The sequence below is a fragment of the Camelus ferus genome, chromosome 14 (assembly GCF_009834535.1).
Source record: "Camelus ferus isolate YT-003-E chromosome 14, BCGSAC_Cfer_1.0, whole genome shotgun sequence".
Taxonomy (NCBI): domain Eukaryota; kingdom Metazoa; phylum Chordata; class Mammalia; order Artiodactyla; family Camelidae; genus Camelus; species Camelus ferus.
The window spans coordinates 5,062,716-5,084,190 of NC_045709.1; the positions used below are offsets into that span (position 1 = coordinate 5,062,716).

The 21,475-nt window shown below is 42.5% G+C and overlaps 1 protein-coding gene across 7 annotated transcripts in view; it reads right to left on the bottom strand.

The window, feature by feature from the left end:
- The window catches only part of ENOX1 (ecto-NOX disulfide-thiol exchanger 1), a 512,511-nt gene that overhangs the window by 32,163 nt on the left and 458,873 nt on the right, over window positions 1-21,475 (bottom strand). For all 7 annotated transcript variants that reach the window (XM_032496083.1, XM_032496086.1, XM_032496080.1 and 4 more), the window contains 2 exons: window positions 21,033-21,089; window positions 343-445 (listed from right to left, as the gene is read on the bottom strand). In XM_032496083.1, the coding sequence (XP_032351974.1) occupies window positions 343-445; window positions 21,033-21,089 (160 nt within the window). The remainder of the gene's footprint in view (window positions 1-342; window positions 446-21,032; window positions 21,090-21,475) is intronic.

Consider the following 21,475-nt stretch of genomic DNA (forward strand, 5'->3'; position numbering starts at 1 on the left):
TTTGCACTGAACCCAACCCGACCTCAGTTGGAAGCGATGCATCCATATTTTGAAATTCAAATTTGTAACATGTAAGATACAAGTTAACCTATTTTTCTTATACTCAGTTTTATGTTGGATAAACCAACTCACATCCATGGTTACAGAAGAGCAAAGCCCCCACTGGTTTATATGCCCCTGATTTGACATGTGTGTGATATAATCTTGATGAAGGTCATCCTACCTCTGACCAGAAGGCAGAGCTCTTTAAATTACTAACACGTTGGAGGTGAATTACTTAAGTATTGTTTAGATGAATGATTACCTAAGAGAGAGCAGATTAGGAAAACAGAATTTCCTTACCGATTAGCAGAGCTTCTTTCTCTGATTTTAAGCCTTGGCTTTTTTTCTCAATATTGTTCTCTCGGTCTTGGTTGACCAGTGCGACTGTCAGCACATTGATTTCCTAAAAAGTTAAAAAACAAAAACACAGGTGTTTATGTAGAGTCTGTGAATTCCAACAAAAGCCACCAGGTCTTTTAAACTCTATAAAAGAGGTCATCGCTTCCATTTATAACTAAAGATCAACTTTTGTAAGCGGTCGATCTATTTGCCCAAGAGTAGAAAAGTAATTCTAGAACTTAATTCTCCCAGCTGCTGCTCCCAGCAAGACGAGCAACTCTTCGCAAAAGTGGCACATTGTGTGCAAATTATCTTACATTTTGGTCCATGTCTTGATCAAACTCTTAGCAAAAACTATTTGACTGTAGCTACTTTAACAAGTTTTATTTCATATATGAAGAATTTTCCTGAAAAGCACATACGGACTAATTTCTAACACTCTGTGAGTAATTTGTGTGAGTGTGTGGGGAGGCAGGGCCTTTTGGGAAGGTGAGATAGAACTGTTGCAAGGACTGTTTACATTGAGTAAGGCTATGTCCTTATACACAACTGCAAAAGCTAGATAAAGTGAAGGTTGGGAAATTCTTTTCTTTGGAAACTAAAAATGAAGAACTGTACAATAAGACCATATGTGAAACACTGAGGCGGGACTATTTTCAGTTCTTTCTATGGCCTTTTAAATTTAAAAACATAAAAAGATTTAACTCGTGTTCTCCCAGACTTGAAATGAGGGCTCAGAATGGCGAATGATGCAATACAAAATCCAATCGAATGATCAGAGACCTGCATAAATGGGACAGTAGGACCATCAGGATAGTTGAGTCCTGTTGGAGGGAAATTTCTCACTGCAAGATCTCAAAGAAAGACCAGCATGTGGGACAAAGAGTTAAGGACACTGTTTCCATTAGATCATGAGGACTCTGTCAGAGGGACAGAGGATAGGGAGGGAGGGACGAAGGACAACTTGGCTGGTCTGGCAGGTGTTACAAGGACTGGAACTGGTTACAGGATAGACATTTAGCTAGTGAATACAAATTAACAAAGTTGGCCAGACAAAAGAATATAGGAAATTGTTGGGAGCATGTTGAACATGTAAAGAGCACAAACCCCACCCAAAGGCAATCAAATTGAGAAAGAAAGAAGAAGAAGAAAAAAAAAAACCCTCAGTGCTTGTCGATCAGAATAGATCTATGAGCTGAACTTAACCTATGAGCTACTACTTTGTAAATTAGGGGTAATTAGAAATCGCCAAGGAGAACGGCTCTCCTGGAAAACTGCAGGTGGTAGTATCTGGTGAGCATTTTGAAGGCTCCTGTAAATGTAAGACTTACCTGCTGAAGACTGAGTGAGTGATGAAAACTGAGTGAGAGGTGAAGATGGCTTAGGTAAAGGATGAGAGCATCACAGTGATGTGATGATAGAAAAGACGGAAGATCGTGGTCGACTAGAGGGTACCAGCTGAGGCCTGGGGCTGATGGCGGGAGTGTGCGTGTGAGGACAGAGAGCAGACAGGGTTTAGGGAACGGTCCAAGGCAAGTCTGCGGCCAGTTAGACTAAAAGGTCATTAGAGATGACAGATGCTCTTATACCTCTTACGTCAAAAAGGGATCTTGGGAACCAGACGCTGTAGAAATATAATCCAGAACTTGAAAACAATAAATCCAAAGGTTTACAAAGATGGGAATAGAACATTTTATAAAGAGGAGATTCTTTCTGAGATAAAATAACATGAATGTGTTTGAAGGGTTAGAAGAGCTTTAGAGGAAAGAGGATGGAAAAATATTAACTAGGGTGATAACTATCATTTAAGAAAAATATAAATAATGAACCTCAGGGCTGAGTGGAAACAGTATCTCCAAGTACGAGTGATCTGTTAACAGCCTGGATGATAATTGGGGCCAAATGAAATTACAGAGAAGAGTTTAGCAGACAACAGGCCCACTGTAACTGCCAAAACTGAGTGGTGTTCTGGGACCATCTCACAGTTGAGAATCTGGCTTTATGGAGGGAAATGGACCACCAAGGGAGGCAGCATGTCAGGAGCCAGCAAGGGATGGCAAGGGCAGACCAGCCTAGGACCCGTCCCCATGCCCAAAGCTGGAGTCACAAAGAAAGGGGATTGTGAACAGGTCTCAACAGATGCTACTGAATCAACAAGTCTACAAGGGGCCAGATATTCCCCACTGACTATTGCTTTGATGATGTTTTAAGGTTGAGTAAATGAGGGAAAGCTAGGAGCCCCAAGACCACTTTTCTGATATTACACTTGTTAATATATATGCACCCAATATAGGAGCCCCTAAGTACATAAAACAATTACTAACAGAGATAAAGGGGGAAACTGATGGGAATACAATCATTGTCGGAGATTATAACACTGCGTTAACATCAATAGACAGATCTTCCAGACAGAAAATAAATAAGGCAACAGAGAAATTAAATGATACAACAGAAAAATTAGACTTGGTGGATATTTTCAGAGCATTACAACCCCCCAAAATAGGATATACATTCTTTTCAAGTGCACATGGAACATTTTCTAGGATTGATCATGTACTTGGGCACAAAAGAAGCCTCAACAATTTTAAGAAGCTAGAAATTATCTCAAGCATCTTTACTGTGGAAGTATTTCTTGAGATTAAATATTGCAGCCTGTGCTCTGCTGACCACAAATGGTGTGCTCTCCTCTGTGGCCATCGCCAGTGACCGTGGAGTGGACACACCTCTCTGCAAGGCTCCAACAAATAGTCTAGCAGGACCTGAGGCTTGGCAGATGCTTCAGCCTTTGGGTACCACTGTGAGTTCTGAGTTCTGCCCAGGGTGGAGATACGGCTTTTTTTTTTTTTTTTTTTTTTGACTCCTCCAGGAGGGAGAAGAACTCTGCTGGGAAGTGGCACAGGACCTAATGAAGTTGAGCAGGCAGGCTCCAATTACAGTTGAATATTAATAAGTTGGCCTCAAGAATCTGCAGGAGAACTACCATTTCCAGTACAGTCAAAGGTGTGTCCAAGCATATAAACAAGAGACCTGGGTCTACAGCATCATACGACTTGTGACCACTCAAAGAGTTACTACTGAGTTAGCATCCAGAGCCTAAGCCTGCCTTGGGCACGCATTAAACGCTCAGACTCTTGCTGACAAAGTCACAGAGCTGATGAGATGGGTGCATGCTTTTGTCACACATTTTTCCAGAGACAAAATTTAAAGTTAATATGGATGTGTTTTAAGGAGTAGAAGACAGGACAGTGGTTTTAGAACGCTACTTGGTGTGCTATGCTTTTTTTTTTTTTACACCTTTTCTCACTATAACAAAAAAGCAGAGGAGTGTTGTAATGATTCATGATTCATGGTTTCCTTAGAAAAGTAAAGTTCATTTGATTTGTCTGTATTTCTAGTAGAGTTGTTTAATTTAACAAGAGAATTATAATTATTAGCAGGTTGCAAGTTTAGGGTTGTCTACAAAGTACAAAACAGGTACAAGCAATATCTGGATCCTCTTTCCATGTTTGCATTTAGTGCCTTCAAATCTAAATTATCATCCAGGGTTCGTCAGAAGAGCTCCAGCATTATAACTGGTTAAGGTAAAGAGAATATACAGAGAGAAGACGTGGAGCTGGATAATTCCCCAGGCCAAACCCTCGCTGCATTTAGGCTAAGCCTGGTTTTACTTCCTGTTACTCAATAAATATTTATGCTGCATACAGCTATTACATGCCTACCACATGCCAAGGAATGCGAAGTTTTTAAGGATACTGGGTCCAAAGCAGCAAGAAGTGCATGCTTACCCAGGAGCCAGCAAGCAATTCTTACAAAAAGTCTGTAAGAAAGCTTACGGGTAATGTCAGGAGATGAAGCTGGAGGAGCAGGTGGATCACAATAAGGAGCTTGGCTCTTACCCGGAAGGCTTAACAAATGAAGAGCGTTCAGCAGAGGAGTGACATGAACAGTTCTGCATTTTGGGATACTGGTTTGGAGGCAAGGGGTGCTGGAGGCAGGGATGCCAGGCTGGAGCCCACTGCAATGGTCTATTTTTCACCTTTTCATGATGAGGGCAAAAACCAAGTTAATGGCGTGCAGAGTGCGAAACCTAAGAGACACTTAAGAGGTAGAACTAAAACCATCTCGTGACTGGGTGGACAAGGAAAATGTTGGGAATGGGCCAGCGCTTCAGTGGAAAGGAAGACAGGAAAGAAGCAAGTGTGAGTGAAGATGATGTAGATTCAGTTTTGGAAATGTTGAACTTGAGGTTTCTATGACATCTTGTCAAGACGCTTGAGAGAAAGTAGGGTTTTGCACTTAGAAGCAAGGCCCGGACAGCCCTTTAATGGCCCATTTCTCAGGTTAGTGTTTGCAGCGCACAACCTTGATGTCTCCTTCTGGGACAAAGAAAGGGCTTGCTTACTGCTTGATATAAAAGAGGTGGCTCCCCCAAGCTCAGGGTTCCTCTCCTGTAACACAGTCCATGGCACGTTCAGGCTGCCATGTGGGCGCCTGTCGGGGGATGACCAGGTTGCAAGATCCATCTGAGGATAAATCCAGTGAAGCCAGGACAGCTGTCTGGTCGCACATGATAAATCCTCAGATGGACACTCGCTAAAACCTTTTCGGAGAACAACCCATTGCAGAAGGGACAAACTGACCAGAAGGAGCACACTTTCCAGGATATCAGAGGACATAACTAGTTTATGTTTCATCTCTAACTGTACAAAAACCATGGCTCAAGTCTAAGTCCTGGTCCTGCCTTAAGAGTTTCATACTCTCTCCCTAGGAGGTGCCACCTTACCTATTCAGTAATTGGGGAACACATTTTACTGGGATGTTAGATCATAAGTTAGAAAGACTTTGCCCCATTCTTCAAAACATCACTGTTCTTATTACTCATTCCTACCCTGAATCTCTGGAAAGTAGAAGGAACTTTTCAGAATGGGAAAGTTTCATCTTTAGAAACAGAATATTAGTAGACTCCATCTTTTATTACATTCAAATCCTTTACTCTGATAGATGTAATATGCCCTGAAGAATTATGTACCTATTAGATGTTCTAGAAAGGGTGTTCCACATGCTTAGAGATTGCACACTGGGTGTGGGGAGGGGTAGACAGGGTTGGGAAGTGAAGGAGATTATTAAGGACAAATCGTTAATGGTGGACAAAGTATACACTAGGAAGGAAACATTAGGATGGGGATCAAGAGTTTCCATATAGTGAGATCAATAGGATTATGATATAGTACTCCACGGGAAGTGGCAAGAACACCTTTCATTTGACACAGTTAAAAAAGCACTGCAGACTAGACAATGCACAATAAGTAACAATTCTGCATTTGGCAGGAGAATGAACAACATCTCATAAATCTTTTCTCAGTGCACCTTTTAACTCCATTTCTGTGACACTTAGAAAGGATCTTTAAAGGGCTGGAAGAAGAGGTTTTCAATAACTGGGAACTAGATATCACAGAGTTTTTTTTAGACTTCTTAAAGGTGAGCTACTTAAAGGCAGAAATTTCCCCTCGAAGAGTCCTTGTCAATTACTTTGCAAAATGATCAAAGTAATTCATCCATTTAGAAAAGCTTTTTGAGTAATTTACTGAGCTAGAATTGTGCTTTGTTGATTTGTTTTTGTTCCCTTCCACCTACCCAAGCTCCTAAGAACCAAGAATCCAGCTTCCTCAGCATTATAAAATAATCCTTTCCTTATTATTTTTAGTTCATTATTCCCATGACCTCCTTAACTTTATTGCTTCCCTTCAAAGTAACGCAGCCAGCTTAGTACAGGCAATATATATTTATCTTGGATTTCAATGCCAGTAAGAATTAGAAAAGAAAGAAGAGGGAGAAAAAACAATTAAAAAGTGGATATTCGAGAAAAGGATTGATGGGGGTGAGTAACTGAGGAAGCTTCAAAATTTCCTACAGTTCAAGGGGAGGTAAGACTGCATCAATCCCCAAGAGTGAGCAGGACCTCAGGACTTGTCTAAAGGTCAGAAGTCCCAAGGCCTCAGTAATGTTACCGGCTGCTGAAGCTTGGTGCTGCCAATCCTGAGGGTGGTGGGCTGCCCACCCACCTGTCCCTTTCCTCAGAAGCCTTTGCTGTCCAGGGTCTGCAGAGGGGAGCCTCAGAGGAGACCATTTGAAAGCAAACACGCAGGCTCCTGCCCTCAGCCAAGAGGCGGTGCCGCGTCACGGCACGACCACGTTTCACACGCTGAGATGTTGCCACCGCACTGGACGCAGCTGCTGGACTCGGACCCAGCGTGCGTGCATAATGGCCTAAGACGACTCCAAGATTTTCCAGGATTTCTCATCACAAAGATTAAAATAGGTGAGAACTGGTTATCGGCCATAAAAAGGGCCTTTAAAGAAAGAGAAAATTCAGTGTGGTTTAGTTACCAGAGATAGCCACATAAGGCATTTCTCCTGGTACCTTTCTTTTTAGATCCTCCTTGATGATATTTATTTAGTAAAAATATAGAGTGCTTACTCTGTGCAGGTAGTAGAATTAGAACTTTACAAAGGTGAATTCATTCAATCCTCCTAATGGCCCTAGGAGATCAGGACTACTGAATTCTCATTTTACAGATGAAGAAATGAAAGATGGAGAGGATAAGGACTCGCCTAAGGTCACACGGTAAGAAGCAGACTTGAGATTCGAACCAGTGCTCCCTCACTCCAGAGTCTTAACCATTGTGCTGGGCTGCCTCTCTTGAATGCCCTCCTGGCACTTATTATGGTCCTTGTCAATTTAAAATTGCTTGTTGAGCACTGGGACTGAATCCCCTTCCTGAGTCTGGGTATCGGGAGCCCAGCAGGGGCCCCCTGCTCCCCCATGAGCGGGTGGCTGGGGGCGGGGAGGTCCGGCAGAGTCATGGACTCAAAGGGGAGGGAGGGAGAAAGCCAGCAGGGACCTGGCTGAAGAGCAGGCTGTTAGCAGGGATGGGACCCCGGCTCTCTGCTTCTGTTAGAAGTGGTGACATCTTATCTGTCGGACAAGGGTGACTTGTAACCATGGCCTTGCAGCCAGGAAGGGTTTCAAAGGCAGAATGCGAGGGGCTGGCGAAGAAGATACGGCGCGCATGCTCTCCGGGTTTGGAAGATGTATGCAGGGGAAAGCCGAGGTCAAGGTGGCACTCCAAAGGTAAGGGTGGGCCACGGGCAGGACTGGCTGAGCAGGAGAGGAGGCTCGGGCCGGGGGACCCAGGGGAGCTCCAGCCACACCCCAACCATGTGGTAATAAGGCAGGACCACCGAGATAATGGGAAAAGAGAGAAAAGCAGGGGATACGGAAGCTGTTCTAAAGGAAGGATGGACAGACTCTGTGCGTGAAGCAGAGGAAAGAGAAGAGGTAAACAACAATTTAAAACGAAGTCTGGACAACTAGCAGAATAATGATAAGAATAATAAGAATCAGAGGTCACAAGACGAAGGAGAAGCACTGGCTCCAATATTTTAGAAACACTGGAGATAGGGGTTGTGAGCCCACGACAGCATCTGGGCTGGGAGGCGCTCTCCAGCCCATCTTCCATCCCCCTCCCTCTCCTGCAGGTGACAGGAGCCCCTGTTGTCCCTGCCACCCTCAGAGTGTCTCTGCCTGGACTTGAGGTGACTGCTCTACCCGCGGTCATCTCTCTACACAGGGACAGTGTCTTCAGTTGCCAGCACAGTTCCCTGCACACAGCAAATCTGCAACCAGTATTTTCTGAAAGAATGAACAGTAGACTCTTGGTAATATCTGTTGAATTAAATCAAATGGATTTACTTTGTCGGTGAAACCAACTGACAGTAACAGGATTTGGTCGGCACCCTTGGCCTAGAGTGATTTACCGGAAGTCTATGAGGACTGTGTAAGACAGAGTGAAAAAAACACAACCATCACTATGGGTGTTGTACAGACTTTTGGTCCCTAAATGTTGCAGCATCATTTTAAAGTAAAATAATTTCTTTACCATTTTAGATTGAAGAAGGTACAAAAGGTAATTTTGAGTTTGTATCTATTATCAGTGCCTTCAATATGTACAAATTTAAATATAAACTTTTTAGGGAGATCATAACATAAGCTTATAATCTGTTTCCTTTTCTTTCTTTTCCTTTTAAACCTTTAAGACAATTCCCTAGTTCACCTTAATTCTTCATAATAATCTTTCTTGGTTTTCTCATTGCAAATATATATATTTATAAATATGTGTATATTTATAGTGCAGAAAATTTATAAAATATAGATAAAATAAAAAGTAACTGGAATTCTGATCTGCAGATACAAGCACTATTAACATTCAGATATTTACCTTTCATATTTTATATACACACATATATAATACATATAATAACATATAATATATAATATACATATAATATATAATATATATTGTAATAGATAATAGATAATATATATATACATGAATGTATGTGTATATATTGTTGTTGCTTAAATCTTATTTGAAAAACTAGGATTATCCCACACATACTTTTAATAAGAGAACTCTTGATAAGAAAGAGTAACTTCAGTTTTGGAATGTTTCCCATTAAACGCTAAGAGCATCACTGCTGCCTGGATTATAATTTAATTACGGCTGTCACAGTTCACACTGAGCTTAAACTGTGGTCTCCTGCTGGTGAGCAGATGACTTTCTTTTGGCATAGTTTTGTCACAGCCATATTTTAAATGAAAACAATCTAAAAACGAGAAAAAAATTCTTTTGCATTCCTTTAACTCCATTCATTATTTAAAGTGTCGGTTGTAGCATTTTCTTTTAGTTTTACCATATGCCAGTGTAGATGTTACCAAACGAAATAAGACACTTGATCTCAAAAACAGTTGTGTGTTTCTCTTCAATACACAAAAACAATGCAACTTGTACTACTATATCTGTGTTAAGACCATACCCTTCATAGCTTGAAAAAGTACTGACATGAAAAATCTCCTTAACCAATAAAAATGGAGCAGCAAACAGAAGAAACTAAAGTGAAATACTTTTAAATGTATGTATGTGCATCCAGAATTAGTAAGTTTGATTCATCTTCTGTGATACTGACTCTATTGCTGGTAAAGATTAATCGTATTATGGTGCTCTTGGCAAGTTATTTGCTGAGTCCATTTCTCAGCATGACACTTCTTATTTTTCTCAGCTACAAAGCACCCACTATCATAATTTTCACCTGCTGAGTTTACATTACTAATGATAATATTAAAATTCAGAGTTTTTTTGACCTTTACAGAGGTAAATTAGGTCATGAGAATAGATGGGATGCAATCTGATAAATGGCGAAGAGAAACATTTAATTATTATTAAAGGAAAATCAAATTTCACAAGGTTTACCAACCATACCGTGAGATCTTAGTAAACATTAGTCTCCCCTTCCAATGCACCAAAATCCAACTCCCTCTTCTCACTGCCCTCTTGCATATTCCATCTATGAGAAATATTCCAGGAACTAAGTGCTCTGACTGCTGATGCATGGTGCATGATGGATGTAGAATTTGGGGTCCTCTGAATTAAAAAACACAATGAATAATGGCAGTGATGATAATACTAGTAATAGTTAGCCCTCACTAAGTGCTTGGTAGATGCCAGATGCTGGTGTTGCTATTACTCCCATTTCACAGATAATAAAATTGAGGCACAAATACAGTAAGTAGTTTCCTAAGCTCACATACCTAGAAAGTAGTGGCTATAAGATGGGGCCTCAGGTAGTCAGACTCTGGAGCTATCAGTCTATGCTGCCTTCTGTCCAAGGTACTTCTCAGGGAATCGCAACTTCTCAACATTGTTCGAGACCCTAATCCCAGGACAAATCCTACCCTTACTGAGAGGACTGAAGCTAGTTTCAGTGATTTCCCTTTTCAGCATATGCTGTTTCCACAGTGGCCCATGTGCTCCTTGAGGGCACTGGCTAGGCTGTGGTCACATGTGTCTCCCAACGCACAGTGCTGTGCCCATAATGCTGCTGTGGCCATCAGGTGGACTTGGCTGGACACCGTTAGGAGCAGCATGTTGTGAGTCCACCTATCTTTTGTGTATTCTCCAAATGGTTATGAGTTCTCATGAACCCAAGTCTGGCAATTTTTTGTAACTGTGTATTTTCCTTTTGGGGTTGAATCGCAGCAAAGTTCAACATTTAGACTAAAAGCCTCTGGACACTTCTGTATCATTTTGTTAGAATGTATCAAACCTCCACCACTCTTTCATCCATCACATGTCTATTGAGCATCTATCCTATGGTTCAAGATTCAAAGATGAATGTGGTGGTTCCTGCTCTCAAAGAATGTAAGAGTCTAGAGGATGGACAGGCTTGCAAAATATATTAAAATATAGTGTGATATACCCATGACAAGGGCTGGCCTTGGGGGCTGTGGAAGCCCGCAGTAGCACCTAACCTGGACTGGAGCAGACGGTAGGCAGGGGTTACCCAAAGTGTGGTCCACAGGCTGATGGCACTGGGAGTTTACTACAAGTACAGATGCTCAGGCCTCAGCCCAAACCTTCCCAGCCTCCAACTCTCAGGGGTGGGGGAGGCAGCAATCTGTTTTAAGAAGCTCTCCTTTTGATTCTGTCGCTTAACCAAAGTTTGAGAAATACTGCCTTAGAGAATGTAAGACTCACAGACACAAAACCAGTAGGCAAGAACTCTTTTAACACCAAATGAAAATCTGCAAAATATGAAGGTTGGGCAAGTGAGCTCCACAGCCTCAATTCTAACTTTCACTGTCTGTGAGACTTCTGCACACATCTTAAAGTGAACAGCAGCGGACCAGGCTTAATCTTTGAGATCACCTGCAGATGATATATGGAAGGAAATGTTTGCATTTCTCACCTAATCAGGTCAGATTCACAGGGCTGTCTGAGGCTATCGGAATTTCTGTACCAACTCAATCATCAATAAATGTTATAAATGTATTACAAATGTGCCCGCCTACATAAGCTCACCACTGTATTAGGTTCTGTAAGGCATACCTGTACATTACTTGCCCTTAAGGTGCTTACATCTGAGTTGAAGAGCTAGGCCTGGCTTGTTTAGAATGTTTGCAATGATGATAAATACTGAGGGAATATGGAGAAGATGGTAATTGATTTGGGCTGATCTTAGGATAAGGCCCCAAGAAAGAGGAATTGAGGTGGGGCTTAACAACAGTGGGATTTGCACTGCTGGCAAACAGGATGACATGATGGATGGAGGAAAGCTGAATTATCAGTAAAAACATCTAATTAATTAGAGTTTTAATGAATGGTGCACCTGGTTGAAATCAACCTGTTGACTTAAAGTCATTTATTCAGGATTATCAGGTCAAGCAATTATTCCCAAAACCAGGCCAATAGTTACTCTGTTCTTACCAAGGGGACCCACTTGAATGCTGTTACATGAAATGGCTGGGAGTGACCCCTAGACTCACAGCGATGAGACACACTTATGTGCATGTGCATCAGTGTGTTTGCACACACGGTGAGAGGAGCAGGGAATTACACCCACATAGGTTTGGGGGCTTCGGACAGATCAGCACTTAGGGACTTTTCTCAGAGTTTCAAGGCATCTTTCTCAAAGTTGGCATGGAAAGAAATTGTGCAAATTAGATTCTGAAAGTCTCATACACAGAAGTAGCTCATCAGCATACACTGAACAGTCTGGAAACTGTCCAGACAAAGAAAGGCACTCTGAAATCTCACGGGGAAACTGACATAACCATAAAATGACAGGGATGCTGAGCATCACAGCCACAAATCTCCCCTACAAGGGCAATTTCAGGGCTAGGAAGGCCGAGGCTTAGAGGGTTTTCTTAAAAAAAAAAAAAAAAAAAAAAAAAAAAAACCAAAACCCCAGAAATCTGTTCAGAATATATGGAACTAACAAGAGGGGAAGTTCATCTACTGGTGAATCCTTGTTCCCCGCTGTTTTCAGATCACTGATCCTGGTGATCTGTCAGCAGGAACAGAAGCTGTGTGAGTAGAGGAGGTGCCCCACTTTCCCCTACCGTCTTCCAGAGGCGCTGGAACAAACGTCTGCTTCTGTCCACCTCCGGGGCCCCTGGCCTTTTATCACAAATGCTCCTCACCTTTCTTCCTGGTCCATTTTGATCAGCAGCAGCACCTCAGGCAGCGCTGAGCTCTCCCAGGAGACAGGGAGTCTCTAGGTTTGTCAGACTTTGAAATGATATTGCCTGCACTCCAGTCACAGTCTGTGTATTTCTGTACGCACCTCTTGTCGATGGTTTGGAGCATACATGTATCTTCTTGGTCATATTAGAAATTAAAAAGTTAATTTCCTATTTGGGCTTAGATAAGAGTTCATTTTGTCCTTTATCTCTCTTGAGAGGGCAGACAAGCCTCATTTGGGTAGGAGTGACCTTGGTCTGGGATCCATACAGAGAACAGGTCCCTAGACCACCCAGAAGATGGACCCATAGTTCACGATACAAAAACCCCAATAAAATGCCTCAGTATTGTTCCTTTAAATTATGTATGAAGTGTATACAATCTGCCTTTCTCTTAGAATGCAGATTATTGCAGATTATTTCTCTTAGAATGCAGTGACGTTCCTCTCCTGTTGAAGAACTCAGTATCCTCTCTCTGTGGGTAACTCCAGACATTATTATTGGTTGTTTATCTCATCACTTACCGTGTAGGGACTGAGCCTTAATCTTCTTAAAGAATCAGTGGATCTCCCTCTATCCCTAAATCCCAGTCAAGTGGAAAAGCGCCCCCACTTAAAAAGTGCTGAAATGGTGGATGAGTTAACTAATACATTGCTAGAGAATAGTCATTGCATACTATCCGTGACGGCAAAAACAAATAGCATTTTAAAGTCCCACAGCAGGGACTGATTAAATAAACTACAGCACATCTGTGGCATGACGTATGAGGCAGTCATTAAAAGTCATATTAAGAAAACATTTAATAACATGGGGAAATGCTCATGATTTATGATGAAAAAAGTGTAGGCTGTAAAACTGCCCACACGATACGCTGTCAATTTGGTGAGCACGTATGTACGTGCCCATAGACAAATCTGAAGGAAACACAAAGAGGCGTAAACACTAATTTCTGAGTGTTGAGATTGCAGATGGTTATTTTTTCTTTATATTTTCCTAATTTTCCACAGAAAGAAAACGGCTCCTTTAAGATAGGAGCATTTGCATTTGTATGTGTGTATACTGGATATATAAAAGCTACCAATCTTCCTTTCTAAATAATTGTTCTTTGCTTCTATATCACTTGAATTATCATTAACCTTTGGGGACGAAGTATCTTAGCCTCAAAAAATGGAAGACTTTCGTTCACAGCTTGCTTTTAGCTGTGTAGGTGTCACGTCTGTGTCAGACCACTTCGCTTAGCACTGACATTTGTCTCCATGGCTGTTTTTCTCTAACCTGGCCTGGGGTAAGAAGGTCTTTTCACTTCTCCAAGCCCAACCTGTCAGTTTTATTACACATGCGCTAATCCTGTTACATTCTCCAAATCCCCTAATAGCCAAGCAGGTCCTGCCAGCCTCTGTCCTGACAAGAAGGACCCACTGTGGAAACACACTGCTGCTCCAGCTGTGGAAACACATGGTTGGCTGGCCGTGAGGCTCTTGGTAAGGAAACTTCTCCTGAATGTTTACTAGAAATAAAAGCACTAAGCCTGAAGTCAGCTTTGGCCCATTTTGACAGTCATGCCCTCTCGAATCCTCCTCGGGGCTCTGCATGTGCTGGGAAATGGGCGTCGGAACAGGGTCGCCTCTGATCATCAAATCCTTTTCAAGGGGGCTGGGTTGGGATGTGTGTGGATGTTTTTCAGGTGGAATTCTGGGTTTCACAGCAAATGGTGCATACAGCTGTTTCACAGCAGAAAAAAACGTAGTAAACTGGCTGGAAGAAAGCAGCTACATGGGGGGAGGGGGTGGGGAGAGAGGCGGGGAAGGAAGCCTCAGCAGGTGAAAAGCAATGCTACAGAAGCTGGGACTGGAACAAAAGGTCAGATTCTAGGATAAAGGAAATACCAACCCACGCAAAGCCCCTCTTCCTGATTTCAGACATCTCCAGAGCAGGGTGACCTCCGGCATCTAGCCATGGTCCATCCCTCCCTGAAGGAAGACAAAGTGATTTTCCAGTTGAGTTTTTTAGGGGCTTCAAAGTCCCCCCTCCACCTACACATGGTACCCCACTCCCATCAGATTCTTGTCTCCACGCACCCAATCTGTCCAATAAAGGTCTTGTTTCTGGAGGGTTTCTAGAAACATGCCAACCAGGTATCTCAGGCCCCTTATTCCCACCGTGATATTGACCTGAAGGCAGAGCGTGAGTCCTGATGGAATGAAACAGAGGACAAGCATGTTTTGGTAAGAGCGGGACACACGACAGAGAGTCAGCTCCGTGTGGGGCAGGAACCACGTCTATATTAGGCACCAGTTAATCTCCAGAACCCAGCACAGCACCCAGCATGTGGACGGCTAGGGTATTAATGATACTCAGCACTAACCAACCACATCAAGACTGCCAAGCAACGGTCACAATAACCCTGTGAGGTGGGTGCGATCATTATGTTCATTTTAGGAGTGAACACAATGGTGGTGCAGGGGTGCGATGTGTGGCTCAGGGTCACCCAGACAGGAGAAGGCAGAACCTGGGCTGAAACCAGGCCACCTGGTACCCAGATCTTTTTTTAACCTCTCCCCTCTGCTGCCTCCCTCAATGAATACTTGTTGATTTACTGAGTCAAAAAGGGATGGCGGGCTGTGTTGGAACACAGCCTGGGGGACTCTGTACAGACTCAGGCAGTGAGATGGTGAGAAGAAGGACACCGAGGGGCTAGAAGACCCGTGGCATCTGCAGTCTCACACCTGGTGTCTGCCAGGCGCATGCTCCCTGGGCCGGGTTCAAGTTCCCCGATAGAGCCGGTGGGATGGAGTACGGGAGGGGCAGACCCTGATGCTGAGGTCTTCCCTGATGTCTCGTCTGCTCCTCTTCCAGTTCAAGGTCGGGGCCCCCAAGGGCAGGCAGGAAGTTGTTACGGGAGGAAGGGACAGAGCCTGAGTTGTCTTTGCCCTTTGAGAATATGGTCCCAGTTTCCTGTGGGGTTTTTCTTTTTCTCTCTCTCCTTGTTTAATACATCAGTGTGCATGTTCTCTCGGGCTTACCTGCCTGAAGGATGATAAGCACATGCTGAAGGTGGGCCAAGGACTCAGTGCTCACAGGGGTTCCGCCGTGGACGTCATTAGAACACCTGGTTAATGACAGCCCTCTGCGGCGGCGGGTGCTAAACGTGAAGGATTTTCTTCACACAGGAGCCCTTCCGCTCACTCCAACATCTTTACTCTGACCCACTTAGAGACAACTTGAGGATTTACTTTCTTACAGAGGCAACGTGAAAAACTGAAAAATCTTTTCTCCTTTGTGCTTTTGTTTTACTGTTGGGTGGGAAAGGCGTTCCCTTGACAGTGGTCACCTTCAGGCGCCACAAATTAAACCTCTTTACAGATTGCAAGTGATTTCTCTAACCCCAGTGTGTGATCCCGAACTGTGCCAACAGAGGATGGTGGTGGGAGGGCTAGCAGGTTTCCTACAGCAGAAACAAGGAGGGAGGAGAGAGAATTCATGGACGACTTCTACACCAAATGGTTCTACACATCGCAGGCTTAAGCTACCACTTTATTTGATTCCTCCTACTTGCTCCTACACTTCTCACATCCTCTCCCGTCCCTTCCACCTTCTCACAAGTCTGACACAAGTCAGGATCATAGGTGTGATATCTCTGGGAAGAAGGTTTCATAAAATTTGTTCATTTTTGCATCAAAAGAGATAAAAATGTGAGGACTGGTATTAAGTTAAATAGACAATAAATGGATTAAATTAACAGTTAATTTAATTTTAAATTAAAATGTTAAAAGTTTTTTTTAAGTAAAAATTTTGATATCTGTTACATGTAATGACCAGGTTAGTTATTCATTAGACCTCGGGATTAAGAGAGAGCTCAGAGGCAGAGAGCAAATGAAAAATCATGGTTATGTTTTTTAGGATAGAAAACTGGATCTTGAATAGCTGAAATCTCTAAAAGATCTGTGATAAGGATTCGTTTTAAACTTAGGTACACGTAAAAGGTTGGACTGCCCTGCCCCACTGTCGTGAATATATCCAGTTCCAAATACAAGGAAAAACCTATTTCAAATCGTAAGTACAGTCTTCTTGGGAGAAAAGACCTTCGCAGCTGATCTCAGTTTCTGGCTCTGATATTTTTAGATTAGCTTTCAGAAACCTTCTCTCATGGGCATGAGCTTGCAGAAGATCCTGTGCACCGGGCGGGATGGGGAGGGACAAGGATGGGCTTTGTAAGAATGCCTCTGTTCGGGGACCTCAAGACTACCAAGCAAGGTATTGGTCAGATACTGTTGCTGCTCAGTAAAATATAAACATAATAGAAAGCATTAGTAACCGCCTGGACCTAGGTGCAGCCATCATCCCACAAGTGTGGCTTTTGACCCTAAACGGGCAACAGAGTTAGTGAATTGCAGGACTCAACGCATCTTGGAGAGGATGCCTTCAGGGCGACTAAGGGATACGGTAAGTGTGCAGCCATCACACACACACTCACACTCTGAATGCCAAACGATGCAGTAAGTCTGAAGCTCCCTGCCAGACTTCATGACATGGCTATTCATCTATGGACTCCCCTAGAAACAAAGAGGATGAATGCAGACCAAGACTTACGGGCGTGTTAATTGTGGTATTATTTATAATATTGAAAAAATGGGAAGCTCAATGCCTGACACACAGGCATGTGGCTCAGTTATGTCGTACTTACGTTATACGGCCATTAAGAACCATGTGTTTGGGGGAGGATGTAGCTCAATTGGTGGAGCACATGCTCAGCATGCACAAGGTCCTGGGTTCAATCCCCAGTGCCTCCTCTGAACATAAATAAACCTAGTTACCTGCCCCCCCCAAATAAAAATAATAATAAAAAAAGAACCATGCCTTTGAGGGACTTTTGTTGACAAGAAAAATACTCATGGTATAATGAGAAATCAAAAAGGTCCAAATGGAAAGCAATATGATCATATTTATTTGTTCATTTATTTATCGGTTTTTTCCTCTCCAGTCACCTGCCTGCCTATGATTGGAAAGAACTAAAATATAATATTGATAGTGGTTTTCTCTGAGCAATGAGATATTAGCTGCTTCTTCTCCACTTTCATATTTTTTTCTGTAATTTTCCAGTTTCACACAAACCTTTTCCTTTTCCTTTTATAGAAGTATATGTTGTTCTAAGAAAGCAATTGTTAACTCTCACAAGAATACCCAGCTAAGCCAGCACCAGCCCACTGTGTAGTTATTATTGGTAAATGATAATACCAAAATCCCTGCCCCTGAATGTGAATAATTATAGTGAAAGAAATCTGGATGTCTCAGTCAGTAACGTCTCAGCTTTAAACCTCATGACCTGCATTAAAATGCATCCTGTCCAAGTTCTGCCTGTGTATGAAATTCTGATACTGATGCATGAAGAGGGAGCTGGTACTTGGTGAGGACATACTCTGGGCCAGGTGCTCATGCACATGGGTTTCGCTTAGTACACTTATGGATGAGGAGGGTGAAGTTCAACAAGGTCAAATCACCTAAATGTCCATCGACAGATGACTGGATAAAGAGGTTGTGGTATATTTATACAATGGAATACTACTCAGCAATAAAAAAAGAACAAAACAATGTCATTTGCAGCAACATGGATGGACCTGGAGATCGTCATTCTAAGTGAAGTAAGCCAGAAAGACAAAGAAAAATACCATATGAGATCGCTCATACATGGAATCTAAAAAAAGAAATAGAAAAAAGAGGACACTTAATGAACTCATCTACAAAACAGAAACAGACTCAAAGAAATAGTAAACAATCATGGTTACCAGAGGGGAAAGGGAGTGGGAAAGGATAAATTTGGGAGTTTGAGATTTGCAAATGTTACACATTATATATAAAAATAGATTAAAAAAAATTTCATCTGCATAGCACAGAGAACTATATTCAATATCTTGTAATAACCTTTAATGAAAAAGAATATGAAAATGAATCTATGTACATATATGCGTGACTGGGACATTATGCTACACCAGAGACTGACACATTGTAACTGACTACACTTCTATAAAAATTTTTAAAAACAGTAAAAAATAAAACAAAATGGTCAAATCACTTGCTCTGGTCACACAGCTACTCAATGGTCAAAATGGATTCAAACCCTCTCACTCTGGCTTGAAAGCCTCCACTCCTTTGAACACCACAGGGTTGGTGGAAACTTCAGATAACATGCAGACTTCGTTTCAGACATTTTAAAAGATCTGAAAGTATTCTGCCATGCCAGCACTCCTACCGTGCGGCCAAAATAAGTAATTTTTGTTTCCTCTCTTTCACGCAACCTAGTGGAGGTTCTAGGGGAACTGCTCAAAGGAGACAACGTTACAGGCAGAAAAGAGAAGGACGAGTGAATAATTCAGACAACTGGGAAACCTTGGAGACAATGGGCAATTTTTCAGGGTATACAAACTAGCCTGGCCCTTTGCTCAGTGAGAAAAGTGGTCCCAGCGGTGACGGCCAAGGGCTAGCAGGCTTCATCAGTCCACAATGTCTCGCCAACCCAGCCCCGGGCAAGGGGTTCCTTCTTAGCCTGAGCCCTACCCCTCAATGGCCATTTCTTTGCATTGATTACAAAGCACACATCATGGACTCTAGAGATTTATTTATTTTAAATGTTAAAAACTTTCCTCTAGAAGGGTGAACAGATATTAAAGATGATCTCTTTCCACATTTCTCCATTTAATAATAAACGCCTTTTGATATTTCTCAAGAAAGAGCTGACAGACTAGATACTGTGTCAGGCCTATCTTTACATGTACCATCGACTTTAATCCCAGCAGCAGATGAGTCCGCAATCCTAACAACATCCCATGCAGTTAGAACCTCCCAATTACAAAGCGCTTCCACGACAGTTACCTCACCTGCCTCTCCCAGGAAGCCTTAAGGAAGGAAAGGGAGGTAATGTCAAACTCATTTTACTGAGCAGGAAATTGAGGCAACCTGCCACTGCGTCTGATGTTTTGGATTAGACAGCAGCTTCCCTGGAAGGCACAGAGGGACTGACTCTGATGGGGGTGCACGGGAAAGTTTTGGAAACGAGCAACGTGTCCCCAGAAGACAGGATCCTGAAAAGGGGTTTCAGGGTAAGGATAGGAGTCATGAAATGTTGCAGTGGGAAGACAAACTCTACTTGCAGAGCTCTGTATGAACGGTTTCCATTTCGAGCTTTCTCCTTCCTCAAGCCTATCTGTTTTTCAAAACCAAACCCAAACCCCACAGATCTGGGAAGCCACTCTTGATTATCCAGCACGAAGAAACCCTAATAATAACACCTTAAGGTTGGCACGTGTCTTAGCTCATTACATCACGTCAGGTTTTGGAGGTAGGTTTCATAGTCCATTTTACGAACAAGGAAAATGCAGCTCAGAGGGGTTCAGTGACTTGTCAAGCTGACACAGTTAATAAGCAGCAAAGTCCGGATTTCAAAGCTCATCACGTCACAGCTGCCTCAGCTTCCTGTACACTTATTACATCTCATATACTGCCTGCCCACGTGTTCCTTAGTTCATCAACCTTTTGTTCTAAGTTCGTTGAGGGCAGACAGCAAGCCCTGCATTTCTTTGTTGCCACCCTCTCCCTCAGTGGAGCCCACGTACCCAGGAGGTTCTCAATACGCATCGTATGTTAAATATCTGTTTGGTAAGAAGAGTAGTTATTAAGAGGGATTTTTTGGTACTCTGAGTGTCAGGCGCTCTGCTGTATATAATTAAAACAAGAGAGAACATGAAATGTGTAATTTCTCCTAGCTCGAGCTTAATCAGGCATTCATTACCATGTCTGAGTCTGTGTTCTGTGAAAGGAGCTGCTTAGTAAGCACTTTCTGTGATGAGGCTAGTCAAATACATACAGATATCAAAGAGATTTTTAAAAAGGCAAAAAAAAAAAAAAAACCCATCAAACATATGGAGAGACAATGACCTACAAGGCACACTATTTCACCTGAGCCTAAAGAGCTTCCAAGGCAAAGAGAACCCTTGACTAATGCTGGGCAATTCAAGGAACACCGAGAAAGGAAGCCGGGTGCCAACTGGGACCTTGTACCGTTAGACGCTGTATCAGGAAGACGGATGCGACACGTTACTTACAGTTCTGGGTCATGAACAGAGAGACATGCTTCCAAGGGCTTTCCTGGGAGAAGGGGTTTGCTTTGAAACCTCTCCAGCATAACAATCAATCATTTCACTACCATCTTCTTTGACAGGCAAACGCAATAAATCTGTATGCAATATGTAACTTATTATCCTGTTGGGTCTCATTCTGTTTTCCCTCCCAACACATCATCAGTTTTTAGCTCTGAAAATAGAAAGGGCTCAAACAAATTCATTGAGACTAGAAGTTCTGTGGTAGAGACTGGCTCAAGTCCTTGTCCGCTGACACCTGGTAACCTGAGCTAACAATTACGGGACCTACCTACCATATTTTATTGCCAAACCACACAGAAGAATCTTAGTAAGTCACTGAGAGACGGGGCTTCTGACTTCCTTTGTGTTACAAAGGACCACATTCTCGTGGGCATTCAACCAACACCAAGAAGAGCAAATACCAGGTTCGTGGTACCTACGTTTGTGTCCTCGTGGCTGTGGCCATTGGTCTCGATCAGTTCCTTGGTACCTTTCAACTGCAAATTTTAAGAAAAAAAAAAAGACCCAAATGAATAAGCAAGTATGTCTGTTAAGTACATATTATCCTGTTAACCCTGATTTCTCTGAGGTCGCACTTTATAAAACTTCCAACGAGAAAAAAACAGATGGAACACATAATTCTAATGAGTCTTGCTGAAACCAGTTTGCGACCAGTATTTTATGAAACTTGACGGCTGGCAAGAAATAAATGGGCCTTGGTCATTATTTTTTAAATAATAAGATTAGAAAGTAGTTCCATAGGCATAAAATGTATAAAATTGGTTCTTAAGAATAATAAATGGCTTCATTCCCTCATTGTATTGCTGTTAATTTAAACCCTGCAGTGTTTGCAAGTTGCCACCAGCTCAATGATGTGATACTA